The 12,670-nt window shown below is 42.4% G+C and overlaps 1 protein-coding gene across 1 annotated transcript in view; it reads right to left on the reverse strand.

Moving 5' to 3' along the window:
* Positions 1 to 3,373: 3,373 nt before the first annotated feature.
* TBC1D17 (TBC1 domain family member 17) overlaps positions 3,374 to 12,670 on the reverse strand; it is a 46,301-nt gene continuing 37,004 nt past the window's right edge. Inside the window, exons 16-17 of the mRNA XM_073655960.1 lie at positions 9,753 to 9,839; positions 3,374 to 7,861 (exon numbers count right to left, since the gene is read on the reverse strand). Coding sequence (XP_073512061.1) covers positions 7,649 to 7,861; positions 9,753 to 9,839 — 300 coding nt within the window. The 3' untranslated portion in view covers positions 3,374 to 7,648. The remainder of the gene's footprint in view (positions 7,862 to 9,752; positions 9,840 to 12,670) is intronic.

A 12,670-nucleotide genomic window follows, 5' to 3' on the forward strand; every position in this document is an offset into this window, starting at 1 on the left:
TATTATGGCACAGCGTGAAAGTCTGGTGGCACAGAAAAAAACAAAGCATCAATTCGAAAAAAAAGAAGATGATGTTGGAAGTTGTAGTTTCAGGCAATGTTTAATCTAGCAGACCACGATCTCAAAAAAAACTTTAATCCCACTGCTATGAAGTAGATTCTCCATCCTTGCCCTTCATTTTACTCTGTGAAGAGCAGAACAAATAAATATATAGAAGATGAACAGGCAGACGGCGCCTCACATCTGGTGGCACAGAACATTCTATAATTGGAAGACGCAATTTAAATAAACCAACAAATTCCTTATCTGGCATAATGTGAAAATAACTAGTGCTCACATCACATAGATGAAAAGTGCCGACTGCTCAGAAGCGCGCCATGTGGTGCCAGCCTGCTCAGGGATGGTGAGGCTCATTACCGCAGAACATGGGTAAAGGGGGTTTTCATATTCCCATGAGATGGACAACAGAAGAGGATTCCCCGACATGGAACCCCCATCTATTAGCGTAAACCAAGAGCGGCATCTGGATGCCTGTGATTTCTATGGGCACTGTGGTTTGGTGAAGATTATTTACTTAAGACATAGGTTCCCTGTGCCGTCTCTGCTTAGCCAGGCGATGGAGTCACCCTTTAAGCCCATATTATGGGCCTGTTTCCCAGAGTCCGATATTCACAGTCTAAGTATGTGATGTCCAGAGCAACGGTAGGTCAAACGCAACATTCTCATAAGCATATGGCAGCGGATTAGGAGACCCACGGCCACTCCGGGTATTGCAACCAGTGATGACGTATAGCCTAAAGCCTGTCCCTACTTTGACTCTGTCCAGATGAGGCTACGGTGCAGGTCACGCAAAGTCATTTTCTGCAACTAACACACACGGGTACTCCGCCCTCTCCATTCTTTTCATCCAATAGTCTAATATCCTCTGAGTTTCAGGTTCTTCACCATTTTCAAAACCTCTGTTTGCTGAAAGTAAGGCTAAGTTCTGACAGCCAGATTGCAGAGGTGACTGCACCTCTGCAAGCTGGCTGTCAGAACTTAGCCTTACTTTCAGCAAGCAACGGTTTTGAAAATGGTGAATGTCCCTGTTCACATAGCAGATGAGCACAGGAGGTGCCTGCTTTATATATGCACTAGTCTGGTCCATTAATTGAACCAGAGTATTGCACACTGCATCTTTCCCCACACTTGATGGTTGATTTAATCAGCCATCATGTGCCTCTAACAGTCACAGGTGAAGTGGTGCTCCGCCCACAGCTGCTAACCTGTTAGATCCCGCTGTCAATCATTGACAGGGGGATCTAACACTTGCAAGCCTTGAAGCACGTCATTCATCCCGCCATCAGCGCCCCTGCCACGTGATCGGGGGGCGCCGATGGGTTGTAATGGAAGGCTATTACGAGCCTTCTGTGAATGTCGGCTTGTGCCCGGCGTTCATAAGAGATAGTGATTTTCACTATACATTGCCTGTGCCACACCTAGAAGGGCTTCAGCACTGCTATCGGACAATCGCAGCTTCAAGATCCCTAAGGGGACTTTTGAAGAAGGTAAAAAAGAAAAATTAAAAAAAATATTTATAATAAAAAAAAAAAGAAAAACACAAGTTCAAATCACCTCCCCTTTGCCCTATTAAAAATAAAACCATTAAAAGAAAATACACATTTGGTATCGCTGCATTCAAAAATGTCCGATCTATCAAAATCTAAAATAAATTAATCCGATCAGAAACAGACATAATGAGAAAAAAATTAAAATGCAAGAATTAAGTTTTTTTTGTCCGCCGCAACATTGCAGTAAAATAAAAGATGATCAAAACATCGTATCTACCCCTAAATGATATCAATAAAAATGTCAGATCTGGGGGCAAAAATAAGCCCTCACCCGGCTCCAGATCACCAAAACTAAAAACGTTATGGGTCTCAGAAAATGGCGACAAATACAATTCTTTTTTTTTTTTTTTTACAAATTTCCGTTTTTGTTTTTTTTAATCAGCATAATAATAATAATTATACATGTTTGGTATCTGCATACTCATGTGGACCTGAGGAATCATATTGTCAGGTCAGTTGTACCATATGGTGAACATGGTAAATAAAAAAAACAAGAAAACAACTGCAGAATTGCACTTTTTTTGTTGCAATTTCAACGCACTTGGATTTTTTTCCAGTACAATGTATATGGTAAAATGAATGGTATCGTTTAAAAGTACAACCTAAAAAATACAAACCCTCGTACGGCTATGGGGGGGACGGAAAAATAACAAAAAGGGGAGGAAAAAAAATGAAAAAAAAAAAATCGCCAGGTAGTAAAGGGGTTAAGGATCGAGAACACATGAGAACGATTTATCTGTGAAGACAGGTTTTCAGGTTTCAGCAAGCAGAGATCTTGAAAACTGAAAGAAGGGGGAAAAAATAAGACAAAAAGGACATTGCAAACACAGCAGACAGGCAGGAAAAGCGTCGCCTGAAAAGTAAAAAGTGCAAGGGAAGTTTTTGCTTTATCTGAAATATCGAAGCAGCTCAGCCAACGACTAATATGATCGCCCCTTTTTTCCCCTCCCGGAACTATGGAAATATATTCATATATATGTTTATTAAATACAGAATCCAAATACAAACAGATATAATACACATAGAAAGATAGATACATATGTATAAAAAAAAAAAAAGTGCCAAGCGGGAAGAAATGGAGAAGCCTTGGGGGGATTTGGCCGCCAGTCATCCCATTAGCTGATTCTCCGTTTTGGTTTGTAGACGAGGGTACGATCATATGAATGATGGATGAGCCTTCTCCTGGGAATTCTTGCGCTTGACACAATTCTTTCCCATCCCCGAGAAGGGCAAACCGCGGCCCGTCCGAACAAAGTGCACGTGCGACAGATCATCTCAATTAGCCCAAACGAGACGACTGGTGGCCTTTTATTTTATTTCACCCCCCCAAGTCAGCAGCGTTTAATAATCAATATCTGAAAGTCCGATTCTTCGCTTTCCTCCTTCAATAATCAATCTTGCGGCTGACAAGATCTTTTTCAATTACTACATAGTGTAGGACGCACCGTTCTGCTACTGGAGTAGCAAAATGACATCATATAAGCTGCCCCCCTCCCTGCGCTTTTGTAAAATCATCTTACGCTTTCATAACAGTCTTAGGCAAAATTAGAAAAAAAAAAAAAATCCTTAAACAGCGCCACTGTTGGATTGAGGCCGAGTGCGGTATTGCAATAGCAGACAACTCATGAACAAAAATGAAGTCGGATTTTTGGGGAAAAATACAGACCTTAATGAGCCCCTTTTAAAGAGTTTGTCGCAACCTCATAAATAGGGAAAATTGCAGAGAAATTGTAAAAAAAAAAAAAAAAAAAAAAAACAACAAGAATGGAGAAGATTTTTAATAAAGAGGTAAATTGCAAAGTTGCTTAGCTTATTAATTTTATCATGTACTGCTCATTGCCGAGGGCGCCGGCCACTAGAGATGAGCGAACCAGACGGATAGGGCAGACGGATAGGGCAGACGGATAGGGCAGACGGATAGGGCAGACGGATAGGGCAGACGGATAGGGCAGACGGATAGGGCAGACGGATAGAAGGGGAGGAGAGACGGGTAGACAGGGAGGGATCCAAAATTTGGGTTCCCATTCATTTCTACGGGGTTCAGGTTCAAGTTCTGTTACGCAGACCAAACTTTGGACTAAAGTTTGGTCGATTACGACCTTCCACGGGTCCACTCATCCCTACCGGCCACCTCTGCAGCTGGCGGCTTTCCAAGGGAAGGAGTGCAGCGCTTATAAGCTTTTCGCTATAGAGCTGGTAAACGCTGTTCTGAAGCTGGTGGGATCTGGCCAGCTTCACTATCCCTTCTCTACAGAAGCAAAGCTGGTAGCATGGAAGAGAGGACAGGTTAGGCCAGAACTCTCAATCTTCAGGAACTAACGCACCCACTCTTACAATCCTAAAAAGAATACATCCTTTTTAAAAGGGAATTAATTGATGCCAAAAAAAGAGGGCTTCAACTCACAGCTTACCAGAAATAAATGTGATATTGAAAAAAAAAAAAAAATGTGTATTTAGCATTTTCAAGATCTCCACTTGCTGTACATCATCTTAAGGTGCCCATAAATATAAGAGCAAAGTAGGCTGAATCGACTGAGGTGAATGCAGTTGTGCAGATGATGCCAAGGGTGGGAAAAAAATGGATCGGACAGGTTCCATATCAACATGCCCAATCCCGTGTTCTCATAAGAGATGCCATGCCGCAGCTTACTCCTCTCTACCCATTGAGAAGACATGCACTCAGTGTGCATACGTATGGAGGGAATGGGAGAAATAGCCGTTGGAAAAAGCTTCCTGCTAGCAAATAGAGAAAGTGTATGGCCAACCTAATACAGCTGAGTGTTTGGGACAGTTGCATCCTCTGTCAGCTTTTAAAAAAAAATAAAAAAATCTCACAAATCCCTCCACTGCCCAGGCTGCTACAATCTACCTGAATTAATGCATTCGAGAAAACCAGGCGTCCAGGTGTGTAGATAAGAAAGCAAGCAGAGATCTTGAAAATATTTAGTAAGTATTATAAAGCCGCAGAACTTTTCCCTAGACAGAAAATAGTCTCCATTCACGTAAAATCCCGGAGTCAACGGCTTAAATATATTCTTAAAAATGACCACCTCCACTTTCAGCAGGAAAATGGTGCAAGTCACAGGCGGAAGTCCGATGTCGAAAAGACACAATTTATTTCCTCTACTACACTGCTTCAGTGCCGTACACAATATTCCCGTGCGTATGCAAAAATAGGATAAAACGTATCTGACCGCTGTCACACATAATTATCATAAAAAAGCATTAAAAAAAAACTGCTTTGTCAATGAAGGGGTTAACAATGCATTTTATATATATATATATATATATATATATATATATATATATATATATATATATATATATATATATATATATATATATATATATATATATATATATATATATATATATATATATATATATACTGCTCAAAAAAAAAATAAAGGGAACACTTAAACAACAGAATATAACTTCAAGTAAATCAAACTTCTGTGAAATCAAACTGTCCACTTAAGAAGCAACACTGATTGACAATCAATTTCACATACTGTTGTGCAAATGGAATAGACAATAGATGGAAATTATTGGCAACTATAAAGACACCCTCAATAAAGGAGTGGTTCTGCAGTTGGGGACCACAGACCACATCTCAGTACCAATGCTTTCTGGCTGATGCTTTGGTCACTTTTGAATGTTGGTTGTGCTTTCACACTCGTGGTAGCATGAGACGGACTCTACAACCCACAGAAGTTGCTCAGGTAGTGCAGCTCATCCAGGATGGCACATCAATGCGAGCTGTCGCAAGAAGGTTTGCTGTGTCTGTAAGCGTAGTGTCCAGAGGCTGGAGGCGCTACCAGGAGACAGGCCAGTACACCAGGAGACGTGGAGGGGGCTGTAGGAGAGCAACAACCCAGCAGCAGGACCGCTACCTCCGTCTTTGTGCAAGGAGGAACAGGAGGAGCACTGCCAGAGCCCTGCAAAATGACCTCCAGCAGGCCACAAATGTGCATGTGTCTGCACAAACGGTTAGAAACCGACTCTATGAGGGTGGTATGAGGGCCCGACATCCACAGATGGGGGTTGTGCTCACAGCCCAACACCGTGCAGGACGCTTGGCATTTGCCACAGAACACCAGGATTGGCAAGTCACCACTGGCACCCTGTGCTCTTCACAGATGAAAGCAGGTTCACACTGAGCACATGTGACAGACGTGACAGAGTCTGGAGACGCCGTGGAGAGCGATCTGCTGCCTGCAACATCCTTCAGCATGACCGGTTTGGCAGTGTGTCAGTAATGGTGTGGGGTGGCATTTCTTTGGAGGGCCGCACAGCCCTCCATGTGCTCGCCAGAGGTAGCCTGACTGCCATTAGGTACCGAGATGAGATCCTCAGACCCCTTGTGAGACCATATGCTGGTGCAGTTGGCCCTGGGTTCCTCCTAATGCAGGACAATGCCATACCTCATGTGGCTGGAGTGTCTCAGCAGTTCCTGCAAGATGAAGGCATTGAAGCTATGGACTGGCCCGCCCGTTCCCCAGACCTGAATCCGATTGAGCACATCTGAGACATCATGTCTCGCTCCATCCACCAACGTCACGTTGCACCACAGACTGTCCAGGAGTTGGCGGATGCTTTAGTCCAGGTCTGGGCAGAGATCCCACAGGAGACCATCCGCAACCTCATCAGGAGCATGCCCAGGCGTTGTAGGGAGGTCATGCAGGCACGTGGAGGCCACACACAATACTGAGCGTCATTTTGACTTGTTTTAAGGACATTACATCAAAGTTAGATCAGCCTGTAGTGTGTTTTTCCACTTTAATTTTGGGGGTGACTCCAAATCCAGGCCCCCATTGGTTAATACATTTGATTTCCATTGATGATTTTTGTGTGATTTTGTTGTCAGCACATTCAACTTTGTACAGAACAAAGTATTCAATGAGAATATTTCATTCATTCAGATCTAGGATGTGGTATTTGAGTGTTCCCTTTATTTTTTTGAGCAGTATATATATATATATATATATATATATATATATATATATATATATATATATATATATATATACAGTGCAGACCAAAAGTTTGGACACACCTTCTCATTTAAAGATTTTTCTGTATTTTCATGACTATGACTATGAAAATTGTACATTCACACTGAAGGCATCAAAACTATGAATTAACACATGTGGAATTATATACTTAACAAAAAAGTGTGAAACAACTGAAAATATGTCTTATATTCTAGGTTCTTCAAAGTAGCCACCTTTTGCTTTGATGACTGCTTTGCACACTCTTGGCATTCTCTTGATGAGCTTCAAGAGGTAGTCAGTAATGCAGACAAGGGAAATTGGGCCCCGTTTTCAATAACAGCGGGGGTCTCAGCATCCGGACCCTCGGCAATTATACATTTATCATCTACCCAGTGAAGAGGTGTCGCTTATAGGACAACCTCTTTAAGTCATCTCATACTCATAGATTTGGTGGAATTATAACATTGACATTAAACAGGTTTTCGGGTTTCAGAAAACCCCTGGTGCAGTTTTTTTTTTAATGCGTTTTACTCACCATCCCCTGGTCCAGTGATGAGTCTCTATCGATGCTCCCGGTGTCTGTTGCCAATCTGTGAGCTCAATGACTCGGGCAGAGCCGCCGAGCTCAATCATCGGATGCGGTGCTGTCGACGTGACAATAACAGACACCGGGAGCAGCGGCTGAGACTCAGCACTGGACCTGGGGAGGGTGAGTAAATAACTTTTTTTTAAAAAAATATTTTTTATTGTTTTAGAAACTGGATAACCCCTTTAAGCCATGAGGTCTCCTAACTTAGCCCTTGACCAATAATATCACTCTTTCATACATAGGCAGCTCACCCTCCGTAAATATGACGCACCGGGTAGAGATTCCCGTGACGGTGGCACCATGTTACCGGGAGGCACATACTTTGTAAGATCACGTACTTGTCCGTCAGTATTCGGTTATGGGGGTTAATAGTACATGTGGGTTATGAGTGAGCACATGACCGGATGACGGTGTCCACGAGTGGCGTGGCGGTCCACGCCGGCCGGTGAGGAGGGTCAGGGAGACAGGCTTTGTGAGGTCGTAGTGTCCTCGGTGGGCAGTATTTCGATACTACTGTCTGGCTGGCTGGGGGACACGCTGTCTGTGAGGTCTAGTTCGTGGACCTGGCTTGGAGACAGGGGCTGCGGGGGGCTGGCTGTGTCAGTGCTGGCTGCTGGGCTCTTTACTTCCGCCATGCCGAGGAGCTCTTTAATATTGAGAGGCAATTCCTGCAAATGACAAATAAAGATGATGATTGATGCAATGTAAAATTAACCCGATGGTTTCTGAAAATATTTCTAGAGAAGATCGGGGTCTCAAATTACAACTGAAAACCACAAGAGATGAAACCCTACACGGGGGGTGGGGGGGATGAGAGGACCCCCAGGGGCCGCGCCGGGGATCTATGTTTAGGCCAGATTTCTCTACATTGCATTTTCCATCACAATGTCCTTGTCCTGTTGTTAACGTTGCATTCACTTCAAGGAGGATTCAGTCCCCGGATTTGGTGGATTATATCACAAAAGCTAAAAGAACCGAGGATGAGGAGAGGCACGTGACGTCCATGTGCGGATCTCGCCTCCTCGTCTCAAGACACCATCCTATCCGACGGCTCAAGGAAAATGCAGGCCACACCTTTATATGCACTTGTGTACACTTAATTGAAAAAAACTGAAGAAATGAACTGGAATATAAATTGGTGTGCACAAGTGCATATAAATGTGTGGCCTGCCTTTTCCTTGAGCTGGAAAGTCTATTCATCTTGCTCCTCATGTCTGTGTCCACTAGTTGGGCTCAGTCTCTCAGCCCTTATCCACAAGTATGTCACTTGACAAACGGTAAGGTTTTAAATAATACAGTTAGGACTGTCCCATATAGGGTCACCGTGACGAGGTGGGATAGTTTTGGCATTATTTTGATCAAAATTATGTTAACTAATTTCACCATATAATTTTCATACACTGTTGCTGTTTATTTATTGCAGTGTATTTGCGTATTAGGTTTCGGTCTTAGTTTTTTTCGGTTTAGAGGCCATGTGTGAACATGCTCTTACATGCACACCAATTTATATTCCAGTTCATTTCTTTAGGTTTTTTCTATATATTTTCTAGGCACAGATAGAGGCAACAATATCTGTGCCTACATCATTTACAGGGGGGAGACAGAGGCAGCACAATCTGTACTTACATCCTTTTACAGGTAGAGACATTGAGACAGCACTATCTGTGCCTATATAATTTACAGGGGGAGACAATGAGACAGCGCCATCTTGACTAAATCATTTATAGGTGGAGAAATGGAGGTGGCATTATCTGTTCCTTACATCATTTACACTTAGAGACATGGAGGCAGTACTATCTGTGCCTATATAGTTTACAGGGGTAGACATTGAGACAGCGCCATCTTGACATCTATCTTGATAGAATCCTATTTTTCCAAAATTCAAAAGTAGTGCATGATGAGATTTCACTGGTGAAACACAAGAGAATGCGGACTGGATCTCCCCATTAATCCGGTCAAGATCGAGCCATTTTCCATTATACGTGACAAGGCGCATTGTCTGCTTGTTTTTGGGGGGTTTATTTTTATGAGAGCTAACATTTTTTTTCTCGTTCGGATATTCAAAGAGTTTTTGATAAATGGACCCAAGTTGTTTTCTTTTTTATTTTCTGCTTTGCATAATGTCATATATATATATATATATATATATTTCTCCTGTAACTTGGGCTGGTATATTAGCCTCAGTTACAGGGTACATTCACCCTCCTCGCTGCACAGTAAAGCTGATCTGGGACTGTTAGGACCCTGCAGCTCCTACTCCCTCCTCTCATGATTATGGGGGCCTTCAGACTCTCTCGCAACGGGAGAGGTTAGGGGGATAACAATAGGGCACTTTGGATTTAAACACTTCTCCGAGATAAGCCGTCGGCAGAGCAGTCTAGCAGTTGTTTTCTCCTCTGCCCCCATTGAAAAAAACAAACAGCCCCCTTCGATTGTTAAGGGAAATAATATCTGTGACACGGCCTCTGCTTTTATATACTACAGAGCCAGAACTAATCTAATATAGGGCTGGCTGGCGAATAGGCGGCAATGGCGAGCAGCAATAACCCCTGTACTCACCTGACAGTGTGCCAGCTGCTGATTCAGGGCTTCGGCCCGACACAGAATGTCCTCCACGCTCATCTTCATGGTCAGCTCATTAATGTGCTGAACAGGAGCAAAGACAACAGAGAGGAAAAAAAAAGGTGAGTAAAGCAATGTGGACGGAAGCAATAAATATATAAAGAGGGATAAATTATACTCCTGATACCAGAAAACAGTAAGATAAAAGGAGAGATCATTATGCCGCTCAATTATTTTAATATAGGCAAGAAGTTAACAAACCGCTAATGTTAGTTATACAGTCTTCAATGCTTGAGACGTGTACGAAGAGGACGACCCAAGGTACCCAAATCAACCTCAACCTAACTACTGTCTCTCTGTATATACAAGCCGGCTAGCTCATATAACACGTCACCCCTACTCACGCCTGTTAGTCACTCGTACGTACTGTTTGAATATGAGCAGAGGCTGCTGTAAGCACAGGAATTTTTTAATATATAATAGAGCTGTAGCCCAGTCACGTTTTCTACAAGCCTGCTAGCTCACATGAAACTTGCCACTCTCTTCTCTTCTGTTGGTCACGCTTACAGTCCTCCTGAATATGTGCAGAGGCTGCTGTAATCACAGGAATATAACATATAATAAAGCTATAGGCCAGTCACGTTTTCTATAAGTCTGCTAGCTCACATGACACTTGCCAGTCGCTCCTCTTTTGTTAGTTATGCTTACAGCCCCCCTGAATATGTGCAGAGGCTACTGCAATCACAGGAATTTTTTAGATAGCTTTTTTTCTCTATAGACATACATCCAAGATTTGAAGCGGTTTGTGTAAGATATTCAATTTATAATAGCTCATATAACACTTGCAATCCGTCTCCCTTCCTTTAGTCACCCTTGCACACAGCCTAAATAAGTGCAAAAGTTATATAATTACACGATAGCCTTTCATAACACGGCCCTTAGTGCTACAAATTTTTCCTTCTTTCAAACTTCTCTCTAGCTCACAACACTTGCCACCCCTCCTCGTTTGTTAGTCACTCCTATGGAGCAGAGGCTGCTGTAATTACAGGATTTTTTAGATGAACAGTGCTGCTCACCATTATTGGCACCCCTTCATTTTCTTCATAGACTCTACAATATCTTCAGAAATAAATGGAAATGTACCAAAGTTATATCCTCAGGATTTTTTAGTTAGTGGTCCAAAGTAATACAACAATAAAACATTGTTTTTCAATTTCCATGTTGCAATTTCAAAGAAAAAGCAGAATAAACATCATGTGCAGCAATAAAGGCACCCCTAATTAATACTTGGTTGCACACCCTTTGGCATTGCTGACAGCCTCCAGATGTTTCTTGTAGCCATCTATAAGCTTCTTGCACTTCTCAGCTGGAATTTTCTCCCACTCTTCCCAATGGCAGATTTCAGCTCACCCCAAAGATTTTCAATGAGATTGAGGACTCATTGCTGGCCATTTTAAAACAGTAAATTCTTTCTTTTTCAACCATTCCTGTGTACTTTTGGATGTGTGCTTTGGGTCATTATCTTGCTGGAGGACCCATGATCTTCAATTCAAACTAAGTTTTCTTACACTGGGTAGGACATTTCGCTCTAAAATCACTTGATAATTCTCTGATTTCATGATTCCTGTGATACGGTCAAGGCCTCCAATACCAGACGCAGCAAAGCAACCCCACAGAATTATGGATCCTCCACCATGCTTAACTGTTGGTAAGGTGTTCTTTTCTTTATAAGCTTCATTGCGCCCTTTGTAAACAAATTGTAGCTTTGCATTGCCAAAAAGCTCTATTTTTGTTTCATCTGTCCACAGAATATCTTCCCAGAAGGATTATGGTTTGTCAAGGTATTCTTTGTGCTAAATTGGTGAAATCACAGGATAGCTCAAGCATGCTACCCTTGTGCAGCCCATCTCATCATAAACTAGCCATTAGTGCTGGAGACATCTACATTCTTCGAAACCTTCCATTTTTCTGTGCGTGTTACAGATACAGTAACAGTTTCTATAAACCTGCTGGCTTACATAACATTTGTCGCCCCTCCTCACTTCCACTATCTGAATTGAAGCAGAGGCTGCTGTAATCACAGGATATAGAATAGAACTGTAGCCCAGTCACATTTTCTACCAGCCTGCTCATTCACATGACACTTGCCACTCTCACACCCCTCCTGAATATGTGCAGAGGCTGCTGTAATCACAGGAATTTATTAGCATGCTTTTTTTCTCTATAGACATACGGCCAATGAATTACAGCTGTTTGTGTAAGATACTCGATTTATATCAATGGTATTCCTTTTCTCCTCTGTCTGACATCAGCAGGGAGAAAGTAAAGCTCTGCTTTATTTCTAAGCAAGCTTGCTCCATTTGCGCAACCAAATTAAGCTACTAAATGGCATTAAAAGACAATTTGCTTTTATTTTAGATTAAAAAAGCAACTTTACACACAAAGTTGCATATCTTAACAAGTTTTTAATTGGATCACTGTAGGATCGCTATGTATTCAGATCTTGGAATTAGACAGCGGTGATCTGACCCTATGTTTAGGGACCTACAGCACTGTGTTGGCCCACCATGGACACATAGCATGTTCCACATCATATAGAAGCATCTCAGGTGGTGAGGCAGGGCTCCGGACAATGCTGCGATCACCTCGCTACATTAATCTATAGAGGAAGTCTTCCCATATGTCAATTATGCTTTCAGGAGACCCAGTCAGAGAGAAGCTCCTTTCTACTTGACATATGGCGCTTCTTAGCCATTCACATGACAATTAGGCAACCTTACTTATGTCCTGCTGACTCGCGGACCTACAGAGTAAGTGGTATGTACTAAAGAGAAGCTCAATCGATCAGCACGGAGGAGACCATTAACACACAAAGCAAAGGAATGTATTTAGTAGGCTTGGTGCGAATCGATTAG

This window comes from Phyllobates terribilis, unplaced genomic scaffold (assembly GCF_046119375.1).
Source record: "Phyllobates terribilis strain yellow unplaced genomic scaffold, ASM4611937v1 Scaffold_12__6_contigs__length_324123572, whole genome shotgun sequence".
NCBI lineage: Eukaryota > Metazoa > Chordata > Amphibia > Anura > Dendrobatidae > Phyllobates > Phyllobates terribilis.